Here is a 15510-nt window from a genome sequence, read left to right as displayed (position 1 = left end):
TCTTTTAATGAAAAACATAAATGCAACAGGTCTTAAGGACAGTGAAGGCGGAGCATTAGAATCCCAAGCAGGCCCTCCAGAGTGGACACTGGAAAAGGGGTGGGCAACAGGGTGGGGACCCAGTGGGACGTGTCTTGCTTCCTCCCCATGTTTTGGTGACGACAGAAACTGTCGCCAAAACCCATCCGGGAACGGTGTTTTGGATATTCTCCCCCTACTGGACCCTGCCGCTCCCCAACACCAGTTTTCTTCGCACACTCCGAAACGATAGACAGAAGAATTTAATACATTTAATGCTTTTCCTTCCATTTACGCTATCATAAATTACAAAGTATTATTCACTTCACAAAATAAAACCATTTTCAGATAATCTTTTGACAGTATCCAGAAGTACAGAAGCTACAACAAACAAATCTGTACAGTTGGGAGGAACAATAGAGCAGGGACCCAGCAGAACCATTCTGACCCCGCCGTGTGCCAACAGAGCCCATGCAGGACAACAGTTGCACCGCCCTCCTCCTCCCGGCTCACTTCTCACACAGTAATTCTCTTCCGGTCACTCCAAAACCAGACTACCGAGTAAGTACGTGGATCAGCTCAATCAGAGGAAAAGACGCTGTAGGTGGATTGCAGGGAAAAAAATTAGATTTACAGGTTTTGATGCTTCCAATATTTTACCTATGTTACAAAATATAGAAATCTTGCCGTGAAAAGCCCATGCTAAGATAAATATCACCAATAAGATGGAGCTATAGTAATAAAGTCATATTAAATTATGATCCATACACAGCTACCCTTATCAAGGAGGAATATTTGTAAAAACCCAACTTACTCATTCTTACTTTTAAAAATAGTCTTGTTTATAAAACGAAAACGAAAAAAAAAAATCAACAATTATTCTGCAGATTCACTTTTCATAAATACAGAAGTGTGACAAAAATACAATTTGCCATTGATCGATGAAGTCAGAATGCTGGCCTGACAACAGGGAAAGTGCTCACTTTTTTACATGGCCCAGATTCAACCAGTGTTCCCAAATCATTTTATGTAAAATGACCATGTTCTGCATATTCTGGGATATTCACACACGATAATGGAAAGACTACAGCCAATGCCAAACAATACTCTGGGATTCCACAACATTGTTATGGAAAGAAGATGCATGGATGTATCAGGCCATCCTACCATTGCTATAAACGTATACCATACGACAGCAAGCTGCCAGTGTGCTTAACAGCAAAAACTATCAGAAGCAGGGACACAGGTGGCCGGTGAACTTTCACTGCAAAGCACTGATAAGGACAGAGGTATGTCAAAATAATACTGCATTCATGGTAAACGTTTTCAGGGATCACAGCAAGAAGCGGGACAAAGTACACAGGGTCATAATCAATGCACTGCATTGAGTTCTATTTGCTGAAATAAAGTAACATTCTCGCAGCTAAAATAAAAATACGTTTTACAATAGAAGTCTCATTTAACATTTAACATAGAATTGTCTTCTTTTTGTAAGTGGAAAACATAACTGTATCAAGTACCTCTATGAATTAAATTCCCTTTTATTACTGATAAGACTGAAGCTTAAAGGTCTACGTTGTTGTTTTTTAATAAGTTAAAGATTTATTAATCACTCTTCCAGCAAAACAGATGTACGTAGGAGGCACGGCAAAGACCCAAGACAAGGGCCTTGGTCACTCTCACCCCTGCTCTTCTCACGTGGACGAGGCAAGTGTCTATGAGACACAGGAGCCGACTTGACAACCCGCTGCGGTCCAGGAAATTCTGCCACTTGTTTGGAAAACAAATCAAGCGTAAGAAATGCTTTTATTCCTTTAGCCTTATCAACTTAGATGGGGCCGGGGCCATTCAGCTCATTTCCCCGGTGGATTAAAACAAAACATCTTCATTTTCTATTAAAATCTGCACAATCAGCTTTTGGTACCGCATGTCCTGGAGGGTGGTGAGGGTGCTGTCCTCAGGGGACCTCATCAGGGTGGGCCCAAACACGATCCCCAGATTTTCAGCATTCATGAAATTGTCCTTTTCATTCAAAGTCACCCTGCGGAACGAGCATATACACAGAGACGTTACACAGACTTGCAGACGGATGTTATGCTGATTGTGCACATACGCCCTCAGAAATGTCTCTGCTTTGGCAAGTTGTGAAAGGAAACTGAGAATCAGAGTTCTAGAAAAGTGTTTTCAGAGAGGTAATTTTCTGCTTTTGCTTTTCTTTCTAGGTTGCTGGCGTTGCCTGCAGCCGGTGGACGTGAATTACTTAGCGAATCTGGTACAGACACATCTTTAAAATTAGAAAATCAGTCCTTCTTACTAAACAGATGTGGCAACGGAGTAGGGAATATTGGTTAGAAGGGGCAGCCGATTTCTAGCTGGCCCACAGTGCATGCAGATTTTAGTCTAGGCTTGTATGGAAGTCTTTTTCCCCCCTGTAGCTGCTTCCTACTGGTCTGTATGCTCATGATCAGGGAAGCTGATGGCAGATTCCTGGCCTGCTGGCAGGCTTAGTGTCGGAGGAGCAAGGTTACTGTAGGATGGGGCTGCCATGAGTGTAGGAATAGCCAGACCATTATCACGGGATAGGGGAAAGGCTGGAATGTGGCCAGACAGGAAAGCACTTGGACATTATTTCTGGTTCCCACAGGATGAGGTCTGGAGCAGTAATTATTGTTGGAATTGAAAATCATCATTTCAACATCCAGATGAGAACAGCAAAGCCTTTCAGAATAAAATTCAAACTCCAGAGTTGGCTCGCTATCTTCCTAGAATAAAATTACAGTCTCCTGGATTCTTCCTTTAAGGAACTGAGGTTTTGGGATGTTCATAATGGAACTAAAAGAGAACAGGTTCTCGAAAGAAGGCAAAATACGATTAAACCCTGTTTAGGTTCTGCGCAGAAGGCCATGCATTTATTTTTATTCTCTTGGAGCCAATGAGGTCGGCCACTTAGCATCATTTTAGGAAGGCCGACTCAGCTTGTATGACTTTCATGTTACAAAGCTAAGGAGGTAGGAAAGAGGAACATTCTTCACTATCATATTGCTCACATCTTCCCATTAAGTCAGGCACCATGCCCGGCCAAACAAGATGGTTAGCAAACCCTCCATGATAAAAGTACTAAATTATTGGCATTAAAGATTCAAAGGGGACATATCAGCATTTTTCCTGATAATGATACTTTGCCTTCCAAACGACAACAATTAGAACTAATTTCTTTCTAAAGAAGTAATTTCTAGCTAATTAAAGACCAGGCTGGCCTTCATAGTCTTACTTATCCAGAAATTACTCATACTCAAATTACTCAAAACAGAAACCTTCTGAGCTAAATGTTATTACATCTCTGATCACCATGCATCTGAGCAACACTATTTATATGTTTTATAAGGTAGAAAAATAAAAACGCCACCCAGTGTTTATACAGTATTCTCAACTTGCTTCCTTTCACTTACTGAACGGATCTGTAAATTAGCGTAGACAATTTGTGGTTCATTTTATCCGTGAACGAGCCACTGCCACGGGTCTTCCGAAAACACACAGGGCGCACAGGGCACACTGCCACGGGTCTTCCGAAAACACACAGGGCACACAGAAATGCCCTGATCTCTCCAACATCTCAGAGACCAACTCACTGACCTTGCTATATACGTACAGTGAAGGAAAGAGCCTCACAGTTGAAGTAAAAGAGTCTGGAACCAGAGCTCTAGTGTCCTGTAAATACCCAGACATCTCCATCTGTCTTATGTGCTGTCACACAGATAATGCAGTGCCTAGCTGTCTGTGGTGCATACCCTCTGTGATGGCCCCCTGCCCATGATCCCTGCCTCCTGGAATTCACACTCTTGTCTAATCCCTTCCCCTGGAGTATGGGCTGGACCTAGTGGCTTCCAACAAATAGCAATTGAATGTCACTTCTGAGATGAGGTTACAGAGAGACTGTATCTTTCATGTTGGGGGCTCTTGCTTGCTCTGAGGGAAGCCAGCTGCCATTTTTGAGCTGCCCATGGGGAGACTCACGTGGCAGGGCACTGAGGGGGTCCCCCGGCAAACAGTCAGCAAGAAAGGGCTCCAGTCACAAGGCCTCTGAGGAACTGAATCCGGCCGACAACCTTGTGAGTGAGTGTGGAAGTGGATGCTCCCCTAGAGAGCATGGCCATCAGTTCAACCATAGCCTCATTCTAGACCTTGAACCAGAGGCACCCAACTAAGCCACACCTGATTCCTGATCCCAGCAGCTGTGAGATAATAAATCTCTATTGTTTTAAGCCTACAACTTTTGGGGCGATTGGTTACTTGGTGATTGGTCACTAATACATCAAGAAAAACAAGGGATCAGGGTGGGAATGGGCTTGCCCAGAAGCAAGGCAGTTCAGGAGTCCAGAACTAGAATAAGCTGTAAGAGAAAGAACAGAACGCAGAGGATAGGGCTGGTGTGGGAGGCCCCGTGCAGCTGTGGATGCAGTGTGGACAAATGGCTAAGGCAGACTGTGGGCTCTGGATCAGCCTGCCTGGATTTCAGTCCGGTTTCACGTTACCTCTTCACATCGGTTATTTTACCCCCTTAAGCGTCCACAGTCTCATCTGTAACCTGAGGCCCCTAACAACCCCCACCTCACAGAGATAACACACGTAAAGTGTGTAGAGCACTTCCAGGCACAGAGTGAGGGTTCTAGCAGTTACAGATGGGGCTGCCTTCGCTAGACCCTACCCCCCCGCCCCCCGCCAAAAGAGGGTCCGTCCCCTCAGTGGGTTGGGGAGAAAGGTTATGAATCCTTGCTAATGCATTCACCATCCCAGGCAGATAGGGGTTGTGGAGGACGTGCCGAGGGGGTGTTGGCTTACTTCTTGAGGTGGATCATCAGGTACCGGAGGGTCTCATAGTGGGCAGGAGGCAGCAGCATCAGCACTTCATGGACGGCTTCCAGCCTCTCGTCTGCATTGGAGATTTCTGTAACAGCCCATATGAGGCGTTAGTGCAGTGCTGAGACATTCGCGTTTTCAGAGAAGTAACCAGAAGACTGGTTTGTTCTGGTTGGAGATGGAGGGGAAGTCTAAGAAGTTCATGCAATTTCAGGTAACGTTTCACTTAAACTAAGCGACTCGTTCGTGTCTTGCCTTATTCCAGAAAGGCCTGGAGGTTGGGAACCACACAGGTATTCAGTGTGCACTGGGTGGGGGACAGGAGGCCGGACCTGAAGTCTGCAGTCGGGTACGTGTTTCCTGGTGGCAGGAACGGCGCTTTGCCCGTCCTCTGAAAGCTGGGTTTACGAGAGAGCTCGCTGTCACGAGCTTTGATTTAAGCCGGATCGCCCGTGGTAGTGTTCTCTTGAGGTTGTCTGACAGTGTCTTCCTGGCAGGCTTCCATAACTGAATACAGTCAACAACACAAGGGCGCTGGCCGATGAGCCCGACGGCTCAGCCTGCACCAATGGCACTTTTCACCCAAGCGCTGACGTGGCTAACCCCGCTGGACAGTCCAGGTGAGGAAGTAGATACTAGGTCCATCAGCAAAGGGAGGAAACGTGCATGCTTCTGCTTTCGAATAGGTACTGGCAGCCATTCAAAGAAACGTTCCCCTGCCGTTCCTCCTGGGGCAGAGGGCACTCTGTTGCCAGAACCTTCTCCACCTAGGACCACCAGGACCCATGCTCCTGGGTAAGCGTGGAGAATTCTCCTGGGTAGGAGAATGCTCCTACCAGGAAATAGGGCCATAGCTCCCCAGGAAAGGACATCTTGCACTAATCCCAGCCTGCCCACTTTTGTGCCCGTCAGGCATCTTATTATTATACTTACCTTTAGATGTTACAGTTTTTATGAGCAATTCCTCACGGTGTGTTTGGGTTCTATGTCACTCATTGTAGCATCTGCACCTCCCCTTCCTCACTATGTTGCCGGGCAGAGGGCAGCACCCCTCCTCCCCCCAGAATGGTCCTCTCTCCTGACACCAGTCAACTCGCGTGCCACACGCTAAATGAGCAACCGTGGGCTGAAGGGAGACCAAGGACAATGGTGTTCTTTCCCTGGCCCCGTGACCTCAGCTCTCTGAGCCTAGCTTTCCTGCTCTGTGAAATGGGATTATGAAGTGTGCCTCATCGGGTGGATGAGAAGCTTAAACTAGAGGCTATTATCGAGAGGTCCCGGCACGATACTTGACACAGTGGATTCTCGGTGTATGATCAGTTTCGAACAACACCAGCGGGTCAAACTGGGGGCATGACTTCGATCGATTAGCAGTGGGGGTCTGCTTCACGGATGAACGTAGCTAATCCGTACAGTCCTCACTGAAGAACACCGGATCTTTTACTACTGGAACATTCTTGCTTTCAACATAGAACAGCCCCTGACTGTGCGGGTGCCCAGGAGAGAAGTGACGACGGTGTGGAGAGACAACTGCCTGGCACCATTTCTCAGCTGAGTGGCTGGCTTCGTACTGGTTCAACTCAGCTGGTGAACTATGCCTGGTTGTCTTTTAAAAAAAAATTTTTTTTAACATTTATTTTTGAGACAGAGAGAGAGCATGAACGGGGGAGGGGCAGAGAGAGAGGGAGACACAGAATCCGAAGCAGGCTCCAGGCTCTGAGCCATCAGCCCAGAGCCCGACGCGGGGCTCGAACTCATGGACCACAAGATCGTGATCTGAGCCGAAGTCGGACGCTCAACCGACTGAGCCACCCAGGCGCCCCATGCCTGGTTTTCTATTAACTGTACCATTGTGCCCTCGCTTGGCAGAGCAGGTGCTCGGGCAGTAATTTAAAGAGTTCCGAGTCTCGATTTTCTCGAAGTGAAAAGCATGATACTTAATGGTTTGATACGAATAAAAGATTAGCTCTCGATACTTACTCGCTGCTTCGATAAATTTGGGATAGGTGTCATAGGTGATAACAGGAATGGGTAAGTCTCTGAAGTACAGTTTAAGGGCTCCAGTGATGATGTTTATGTCTGGATAGATGTTGGCAGATATATCTGCCTTTTCACCGTCTGAAAAACAATCAACGATCCAATTCCTAATTAGGACCTATTTTGCCAAGTTAACGCATGCCCACAAAGAAACGATCCAACGTGGATGCAACGTGCCCGTACAAGTCCAGCTGACTACTCTCGCATCTAAGAACACTGACATGCAGGAAGTAACAGAAGTTTTGGAAGAGCGATTTTGGGTCTGAGCGTAAGTGTAGCCAAGGGTAGTAAAATTGACCGAAAGTCGTTCTTTGGACCCAGCCTCTGGTAATTTGCTAAAAAGAAATTTAACATAGTAATTAATATTCCAGACACAAAAGTCCATAATGGAATAGCAATCTAATCTGAAATAATAATTTAAAAAAAATCAAGAAGCTTTTATATAGCTGCACCAGGATTCTTTGGATTTGGGTTTGAAGATCACAGACACAACAGGAAGAGTTGAATATCTTCAGTTTCGATTGTCTCTTTCAGGCTCGTGACGTTTCTTCTTTCTTGGTTCTGTCTCCTCTGCCCCTAGGACTTTAATCTGGGAAACTCTGACCTTCCTTCATGTATAGGTAATGTTATATTTTAACCTTTTTTGCAATCATTCTTTTTTTCTTTTTTGAGCGAGTGCGTGCAAGCTGGGGAGGGAAGAGTCAGACGCTCAACTGACTGTGCCACCCAAGTGCCCTTCTGACAATCATTCTGAAGACACTTTTTAACTTAAAGTTACAATCATTTCGAGACAATTAGCATTTTCGTTTACTTAGAGAACCGAAAGAACAAATGTCTCATCACATTTGGTTCTGAGGATAAAAAAAAAAGCTGCTAAGGAACAGAAAACAGGGAATGTAGCAGATATATCACCTGATCCCATTATTTACAGATTTAACAAATATCTACTGAGAATCTGCCATGTGCTAGGCACTGTTAGGCCCTGGGGAGTCACAGAGAAAAAGACACATATTCCCTTTCTGTAGGTCTAAGTTGGAGTGGGAGTCAGGCATGCAACTCAGTAGTTACAAGGAAGTGGGAAGCTTGCTCGGCTGGAGGCATGTGAAAACATGGGGGTGGGTGGGGCCCAGGAAAGGGCAGTCAGACTCTTAGGTCAGCATGGGGTGCTCAGGGAGGATTCATGGAAGAGGAAACCCTTGAGCTGACACCTGATTAATAGGTAAGCGTTTGCCAGGCAGAGGGGCGAACGCATTCTAGATGGACAGAACCACGTGAGTCAAGGCAGTTGTTCGTGAAAACAGGTGCACTTCAGTATTGCTGGGGCATAAAGTATACAGGGAGGAGCAACCGGCCATGAGCCTGAACAGATATGGCAGCCGGATCATCAGAGACCTTGTCTGTTCTACAGAGAGAAGGTTCTCTCTGGTAGGCTAGGGGTTCCAGCCGTTGACTGGCTTGACTACAATTATTTGGACTGTTCGGTAGAAATGTAGAATGAAAACGTAATTCAGAAAGCAACGCGCACCCCCACGTGGACTGCAACATTGCTCACAAAAGCCCAGACACGGAAGCAACCTGAGTGTCCACTGATGGATGAACAGATAAAGCAGATGTGGCTTACAGCAAAAGGAATAGTATTCAGCTATAAAAAAGAATGAAATCTTGCCATTTGTGGCAATGCAGATGTGCCCTGAGGGGATTAGGCTGTGTGAAATAAGACAGAGAAAGAGACACCCTACGGTCTCTCTCATACGCGGGATATAAACCAAACCAAATCAAAACTAAGCTCATAGATACGGAGAACAGATTGGTGATTGGAGGAGACGAGCAGTGAGGGGTGGGAAAACTGGGTGAACGGTTTTTTGTTGTTGTTTGTCTGTTTCAGTAGAATGAATAAAAATTAATAATCTAGATTCATGGGTTCACCTAGCTTTCTCAGTGCGTCCCCAGGGTGGACCGTGGCGATCCGTACTTTTAACAAGCTCCCAAGTTCTCCGACCTAAGAGAGAATGTGGCCTAGAGAACATTTGTCACAGTTATAAACAACAAAAGGGGTTACCTCCTAAACTTCCACTGGCTTCCCCTATTTCAGTGTTGGGCACATCTGCATCCCTATGCTCTGTTCTTTGGAGTTTTGGGAGAAAGAGAAGAGCCACTGAGATCCTTGGCTGGGGATGTAGAGGGACAGCCTGGTGCCATGTGGACTGTCTGTGAATGTTGGACATCAAATCAAGAGCCATAATGGCACCAAATGCTGGCTGCCCATTCAAGAAAGATTTTAAACTCGTGGGATCACTAGTCCACAACTTTTAAGGAAACCCTTCCCCCAGCAAGGCAGAGAACTATGTGATCTGTAAACGACTACTCCTTGGTTTCTTGAGCAACAACTCTCTGTAGCTCTGAAACCCATTCCCACCATGAATAAAATGTGGTTCCAAAAGAAAGGGAGCTAAGGATGTGTCACTTGGCGTTCAAGAAAGACAAAGCCCACCTCTGTCAAATGCCATTTTGACATCTTCAATGTGTTCGGTGAACCCAGAGACTCTGTAAAGACCTTCCGACTTCAATCCTGTGGGGGAAAAGGAAACAGAGAGACTTTAACTTCCCGAAACATCTACAGAGGACTCTAATTTCATATATACACCGTGTGCTATAAATGATAAAAATACAGTCAGTGCTCTTGTACATTACACACTGTCACACTGAACGATGCTGTCGCCGGACCTGCCCATCTCAGTTTCCAGGCAACTCTGTCTTCGTTTGCTTGCGCTGCAGTGGAAACCTCCCAGGGATCTGGTCTTCTTCCTGCCTGGCTTCACAAAGTGAACCCCTGTTTCAGATTCTCATCAACCTTGGTGCTTCCTTTGTTCATCAGACTTGTGGATTTGATTTCACTGCTTCTGGCGGCAACCCGCTGTCTCCCCAGCATCATCTTAACCCATGTGCCATACTGCGTGCAGTGCTGTGCTAGGTATACATACATCCACGGGCACCTCTGTGTGATATATATTGTCCTGATTTTATTGAAATGGTCTAAATTTTATAGCCTTTTGTGTTGAATCGTAAATATCATATGTTCAATGTTTAACTAAATATGATCGATTTCATCGTTATACCTTCAAATAAAGGATCATACGCACAGATGCCGAAAAATAAAATTTGAGTGATGATTCTGGAAACTTGATCACTGTATATTTGGGCTAAGAAAAAGATGTGGCTTCTGCTCCTAGATCTTATTGATTTGTTAAGATATGTTCTAAGGCCCAGCCAGGTCCCCAAAGTATCCAAAGGGAGGGAGGGCCAGATCTCAGACCTTGCATGTAAGAAACTAGCTGCTATCAAACTATAACTACAGCAAAAATAAGCGAACAAATAGCTTCTACAGCTGTTGCAATATACTCTGTCAAGCTCTTGATAACAGGAACCTTGGCCGCGTATGAGTATGTACTTTCCTGTTCTTCATTTGGGAAATATTTATCAAGTATATGCTCTCTGCCATATATAAGGGTCTGTATCAGGTCTGCATCAGAGACAACAAATGCATGACATGTATCCTGCCGGTCCTTCTCCCCGGACTGTCAGAGACCTTCTTCACTGACCTCAGCTCCGCCTCCCACCGAACCCCACTCAGTCTCAGAACTTGACTCAGTACGGTTGCCCAGGTTGCCACACTGATTAACCGGGTTGGTCCACAAGATGAGAGAGAACTGGAGTCATCGTGTTCTAGTTGGCGGTACAGGTTAGCATGCCTCACTGTGGTTGTAATCTGCACGTGACACAGGCGATGACACGTGGCCTTCTTGTTTGGCCACATCACGCAGAAACAAATGGCCCCGAAAGAGGATTTGCAATATGGAATTTGCTACGGGTGGGGCATGAGATGAGACTTTGGCAGAGGTGGGAGCAAAGCGGGGGATGGGAGTCATGTGAATTTCTTCCAGCCCGTTCTCTGGTTCTGTTCACACGTGCAGGATGCCAATGCCTGCGGCTCCAATTCCTTTGCTGTGGCTCCCCAGGCTTACAGTCCTAATCTGTGCTATTGTAACTCTTGTACGAGGCATGCTCAGTGCTGTGCTCCCCACGGACACCTCAGACATCAGACATGGCAGTAACTCTGCCCGTGTTATCAGTCGCCTCTGACGAGGATCACTACGGGATGATACCTCCTTCTCCAGAGAAGCTGAGGTCCTGAGTCCGGGCTCCAGAGAGGCTGGTGCTCTGACCCCAACTTGCAGAGCCCTCTGAACAACAGGACCCAAGGATGCTTTTCCCAGCTACTCATCCAGAGTCAGGGCACCCCCTTCTCAACTCTTATCCAGATCAGCCCCTGCAGCAATACCTTCACCAGGTCCCAAAGCACCCAGTGAACTCTGACAGCTAGAGCAGTCAAAGGCAGGAGCCATTTCATAACAATGTGAGATTAAATGAGCTAGTCTTAAGGGAACAGAGTAGCTATAGTTTTCATCCTGCGTGGAAAAGGGAATGATTTCCTCTTTCTAAAAGGCTTGGGAGAACAATCTATAATGTCCTCTTTTGTTTTGTTTTGTTTTGTTTGGTTTGGGAAAGAATGGGATACTTGGCCAATGCATAAATATCTGTAGATTACATTAAGCCAGTTTGGACACAATAACGGATCCCAATGATAGCAGAGCCCCTACATGGCAAAAATGGTTAAAGCCTCTGGGCTTTACACCTGGTCCAACTATCCACGTTACACCCAGCAGTCCAAATTCTCCCCAACCAGACTTGATCCACCGTATCACTGAAGTTTTGGTAACTGCAGAGTAGCCCAACAAAGCACAAATAAAGGAAAATAGGACTCAATCATACTATGAAAAACCTTTTCACGGAAATGTTTCTATCTTCTCTGCCTTCTTGAGTTTTCACTCGAGTGATCTTTTTAGATCATAGATCTTTTTAATCTTTTCACTCTCTTTAAAATAAACAGAAGCAATACGAGCGGTGAATTTCTATATGGTAAGAAACATATGTGTTGACCAACAGTTTCTTTACCTATTTAATGGGGTCACTTTTGAAGACTCCATTCAGACTTCACCTCTGTCATAAACCCTTTCTGGACTGTCCTCAAATAACACTGAAATGTCTTCTGAGACTACATGGTGTTTTGAATACACACACCTGCAACATTGATTTATTTACTCCTCTGATTCTTTTTTTTTTTTTTAACATTTATTTTTGAGAAAGAGAGAGAAACAGAGTGTGAGTGGGGAGGGGCAAAGAGAGAGGGAGACACAGAATCTGAAGCAGGCTCCAGGCTCTGAGCTGTCAGCACAGAGCCCTGTGTCGGGCTCGAACTCACAGACCGCGAGATCATGACCTGAGCCAAAGTCAGACGCTCAACTGACTGAGCCCCCCAGGCGCCCCTACCCCTCTGATCTGCATACTACAGTGTCAGTTTCCGGAAGGTGAGAACTGTGACTTTTATATCAATGTGTAGTACATAACAAATGGCTTAGCAAACATGTTGAATGCATAGATACAAAGTTTGGGTACAAAACAGCACTGATGTGGTTGGCTGGATTTGGCTTATTTGTGTGCGTGTGTATGCACGTGTATGTGTGTGTGTGCTGGGGTAGGCCATTTCACCAACACGCTCTCTCAATAGTGGAGAGAGAGTCAATTTAACAACTATAAGAAGGTTTCCTTGACAACAGTAAAAACAAACAGTGAAAACAAAATCACATAACAAGGAATTTTTTCCAAACCTCTTGCTTCGATTTCCCGTATGCATATGTCCACCACCATGGGCCTCTGAGTGTTGTGAGCCTTTACGAGTGTTGTGAGGTCACAACAGTACACCTTCTTGATCCTCTTGAGATCAGGTTGACAGTCGTTGGGAACGTGCTTGGAACACTGTTTGTGCACGTTCAGTCCACAGTCTGTAAACAAAGAAGCCACATTAGCCTTGCCTGGCCCTTTTGTAAAAGCCCGACACAAATTATATGTTACCAAAAATAAAAATGAAAACACCCAAGGGTTTGCGTATTTTTCTGGAACGCCCATCCCATTTGGAGGTGATATTCTCTACAACATGAGGATGAAATCCACCTTTACTCACAAAACTCTTAGAGAATTCCATTTTTCTCATTTAGCCTTTCTGTTGCTGGACCATCAGAATAGAACATTTTGCTGAGATTCTTTAGTTTTGGTGATTAGCTAGGTTGTTTGTGTGTGTGTGTGTGTGTGGTTTTTTTTTTTTTTTTTTTTTTTCTTTTTTGGGGCTGGAACCTTTGGGTCCATGTGTGAACTTCTGGGTTTGAATTCCCAGAGCTCGTCTTGGCTCATAAAGGGCACCTAGGACTTGTGCTAGGTTGTTTTCCTAAAGTTCTGGATGCTCCTTTTGTGGAAGACATGATTACTCTCTCTGAAGGAATCTCTGATCTTTGGTCTGTGGACCCATGGCCATTGGCAACTTCTTCCCCTTTCCTGGAGAGTTGCCCATAGCTTTTAGTACCTTCCCCTTCTTGGGAGTTTGGGTAGGCCATTTTTCTTTCTACTTACCTTATTTTGACATCTGTGAGTAGAAATAATGTCTAACTAGATACCGGTGGGAGTACTTGAGAGTTTACAATTTAGAACAATGCCATGTAATGTGATGATTAGAGTAATTATTTATAAAGCTCATATCAAGATCCAAAGCTGAAAAGGTACTTTTAAGTTCAATGAACACATTAAAATCTTTGCTAGCCGTTGGTATCCACTGACAGAATTTCTCTAACAAGACACAGTCTACATTCTGGAAAATAAAAATCTAACGCTGAAGTTGTTCAAAGTTGATGTGCTGTCTAGTCAAAGCACATATATGTTATACACATACATAATAATGAATGTTATAATCAGCTGTTTAACAACAAAAAAAGCACTTAACCACACCAAGGATTTGAGAAAATCTGAACTTTGATAAAATCATCAAAAAATGATTTTTGAAAAGCATTACATGATTTTCATGTAATTTTTAGGCTGAGTGCTATCTACATTCCTTCCAAAGAAAAAAACCAGTTCTTAATCATCTTAGCTTTATCAGCATGAGAAATTCATCAAAGCTCAAGTAAACTTCAATAATATTTTGACAGATCTATTTAGTTGGATGTAAATGTGAGCAAATGGAACCAAACAGAATTGGTTTGTTTTCTTTTTTGGCTCCCCTTCTATAAAATAAGGATGATAATAGCACCCACTCCTAGGATTATCATTAGAAGCACCTAAATTAATCTGTGTAAACTCTAAAGTGTGGTGAACACTACATGTGAATTAAATAAAAGAAATGGCAAGTGTTAGAGACAATACAAGGCTACCTGGCCAGCTCTTATTATTTCACTAGTAAGTTTTGCTATGTTCTTATAAATTTCATCGAAAACAATGTCCAGGGGCGCCTGGGTGGCTCGGTCGGTTAAGCGTCTGACTTCGGCTCAGGTCATGATCTCACGGTCCATGAGTTCGAGCCCCGCGTCGGGCTCTGTGCTGACAGCTCGGAGCCTGGAGCCTGTTTCGGATTCTGCGTCTCCCTCTCTCTCTGCCCCTCCCCTGTTCATGCTCTGCCTCTATCTGTCTCAAAAATAAATAAACGTTAAAAAAAAATTAAAAAAAAAAAAGAAAACAATGTCGAAACATTGTGATAAAATATACGTAACATAAATTCACCATTTAACCATTTCTAAGTGTACAGTTTAGGGGCATTAAGTACCTTCACACTGTGTGCAGCTGTCACCACTCCCCATCTCCAGAACTTCCGTCTTCCAAAACTGAAGCTCTGTACTCGTGAAACACTAACTCTCAGACCCTCCTCCACCTGGCCCCTGGCACCACATTCTATTTCTATGAATTTGACTATCTTTTTTTTCAAGTTGATTTTATTTATTTTGAGAGGCAGGGTGGAGGGATAGAGAGAGAGAGAGAGTTCCAAGCAGTCTCTGCTCTGTTAACATGATGTTCGACAAGGGGCTCAATCCCACAAACTGTGAGATTATGACCCGAGCTGAAATCCACAGTCGGATGCTTAACTGACTGAGCCACTGAGGTGCCCCTGAATTTGACTACTGTTGATGCCCCATATAAGTGGAATCCTTAGCATTTGTCCTTTTGTGACCGGCTTCTTTCACTTAGCATGATGTCCTTCAGGTTTATTAATATTACAGGATAAGACAGGAGTCCCTTCCTTTTTAAGGCTGGATACTCTCCCATTGTCTTGACACACAACGTTTGGTTTATCTTTTGATGGACATTTGGGTTGCTTCTACCTTTTGGCTATTGTAAATAATGCTCTTATAAAAACAGGTGTACAAATATCAGTTTGAATGCGTGCTTTCAGTTCTGTGGGGTATATAGACCCAGAGGGGGAATTGCTGGATTATGATAATCCTATGTGTAATTTCCTTATCAACTTCTTTTTAAGATCTGAAGCAACACTGTGTTTCTGTAGAGTTAAATACGGAGACTTTATTAAAATTAAGATGTTTTAGGGGCGCCTGGGTGGCTTGGCCGATTAAGCGTCGGACTTCGGCTCAGGTCATGATCTCGCGGTCCGTGAGTTCGAGCCCCGCGTCGGGCTCCGTGCTGACAGCTCAGAGCCTGGAGCCT

At 44.6% G+C, this 15510-nt stretch overlaps 1 protein-coding gene and 1 long non-coding RNA gene across 4 annotated transcripts in view; one reads left to right on the top strand and one right to left on the bottom strand.

Annotated features, from left to right (window-relative positions):
* Positions 1-270: 270 nt before the first annotated feature.
* CHN2 (chimerin 2) overlaps positions 271-15510 on the bottom strand; it is a 305590-nt gene continuing 290350 nt past the window's right edge. For all 3 annotated transcript variants that reach the window (XM_043589173.1, XM_043589172.1, XM_043589174.1), the window contains 5 exons: positions 12639-12812; positions 9404-9481; positions 6856-6993; positions 4858-4963; positions 271-2059 (listed from right to left, as the gene is read on the bottom strand). In XM_043589173.1, coding sequence (XP_043445108.1) covers positions 1888-2059; positions 4858-4963; positions 6856-6993; positions 9404-9481; positions 12639-12812 — 668 coding nt within the window. In that variant the 3' untranslated portion in view covers positions 271-1887. The remainder of the gene's footprint in view (positions 2060-4857; positions 4964-6855; positions 6994-9403; positions 9482-12638; positions 12813-15510) is intronic.
* On the top strand, positions 470-2576 carry LOC122488053. Its single transcript, XR_006298548.1, has 3 exons — positions 470-579; positions 1640-1811; positions 2241-2576. It is a non-coding gene; the product is annotated as an uncharacterized LOC122488053 (long non-coding RNA).

The sequence above is a fragment of the Prionailurus bengalensis genome, chromosome A2 (genome assembly GCF_016509475.1).
Source record: "Prionailurus bengalensis isolate Pbe53 chromosome A2, Fcat_Pben_1.1_paternal_pri, whole genome shotgun sequence".
NCBI lineage: Eukaryota > Metazoa > Chordata > Mammalia > Carnivora > Felidae > Prionailurus > Prionailurus bengalensis.
Note: the sequence above shows the minus strand (reverse complement) of the source record. Positions and strands in the feature narration are given on the sequence as shown.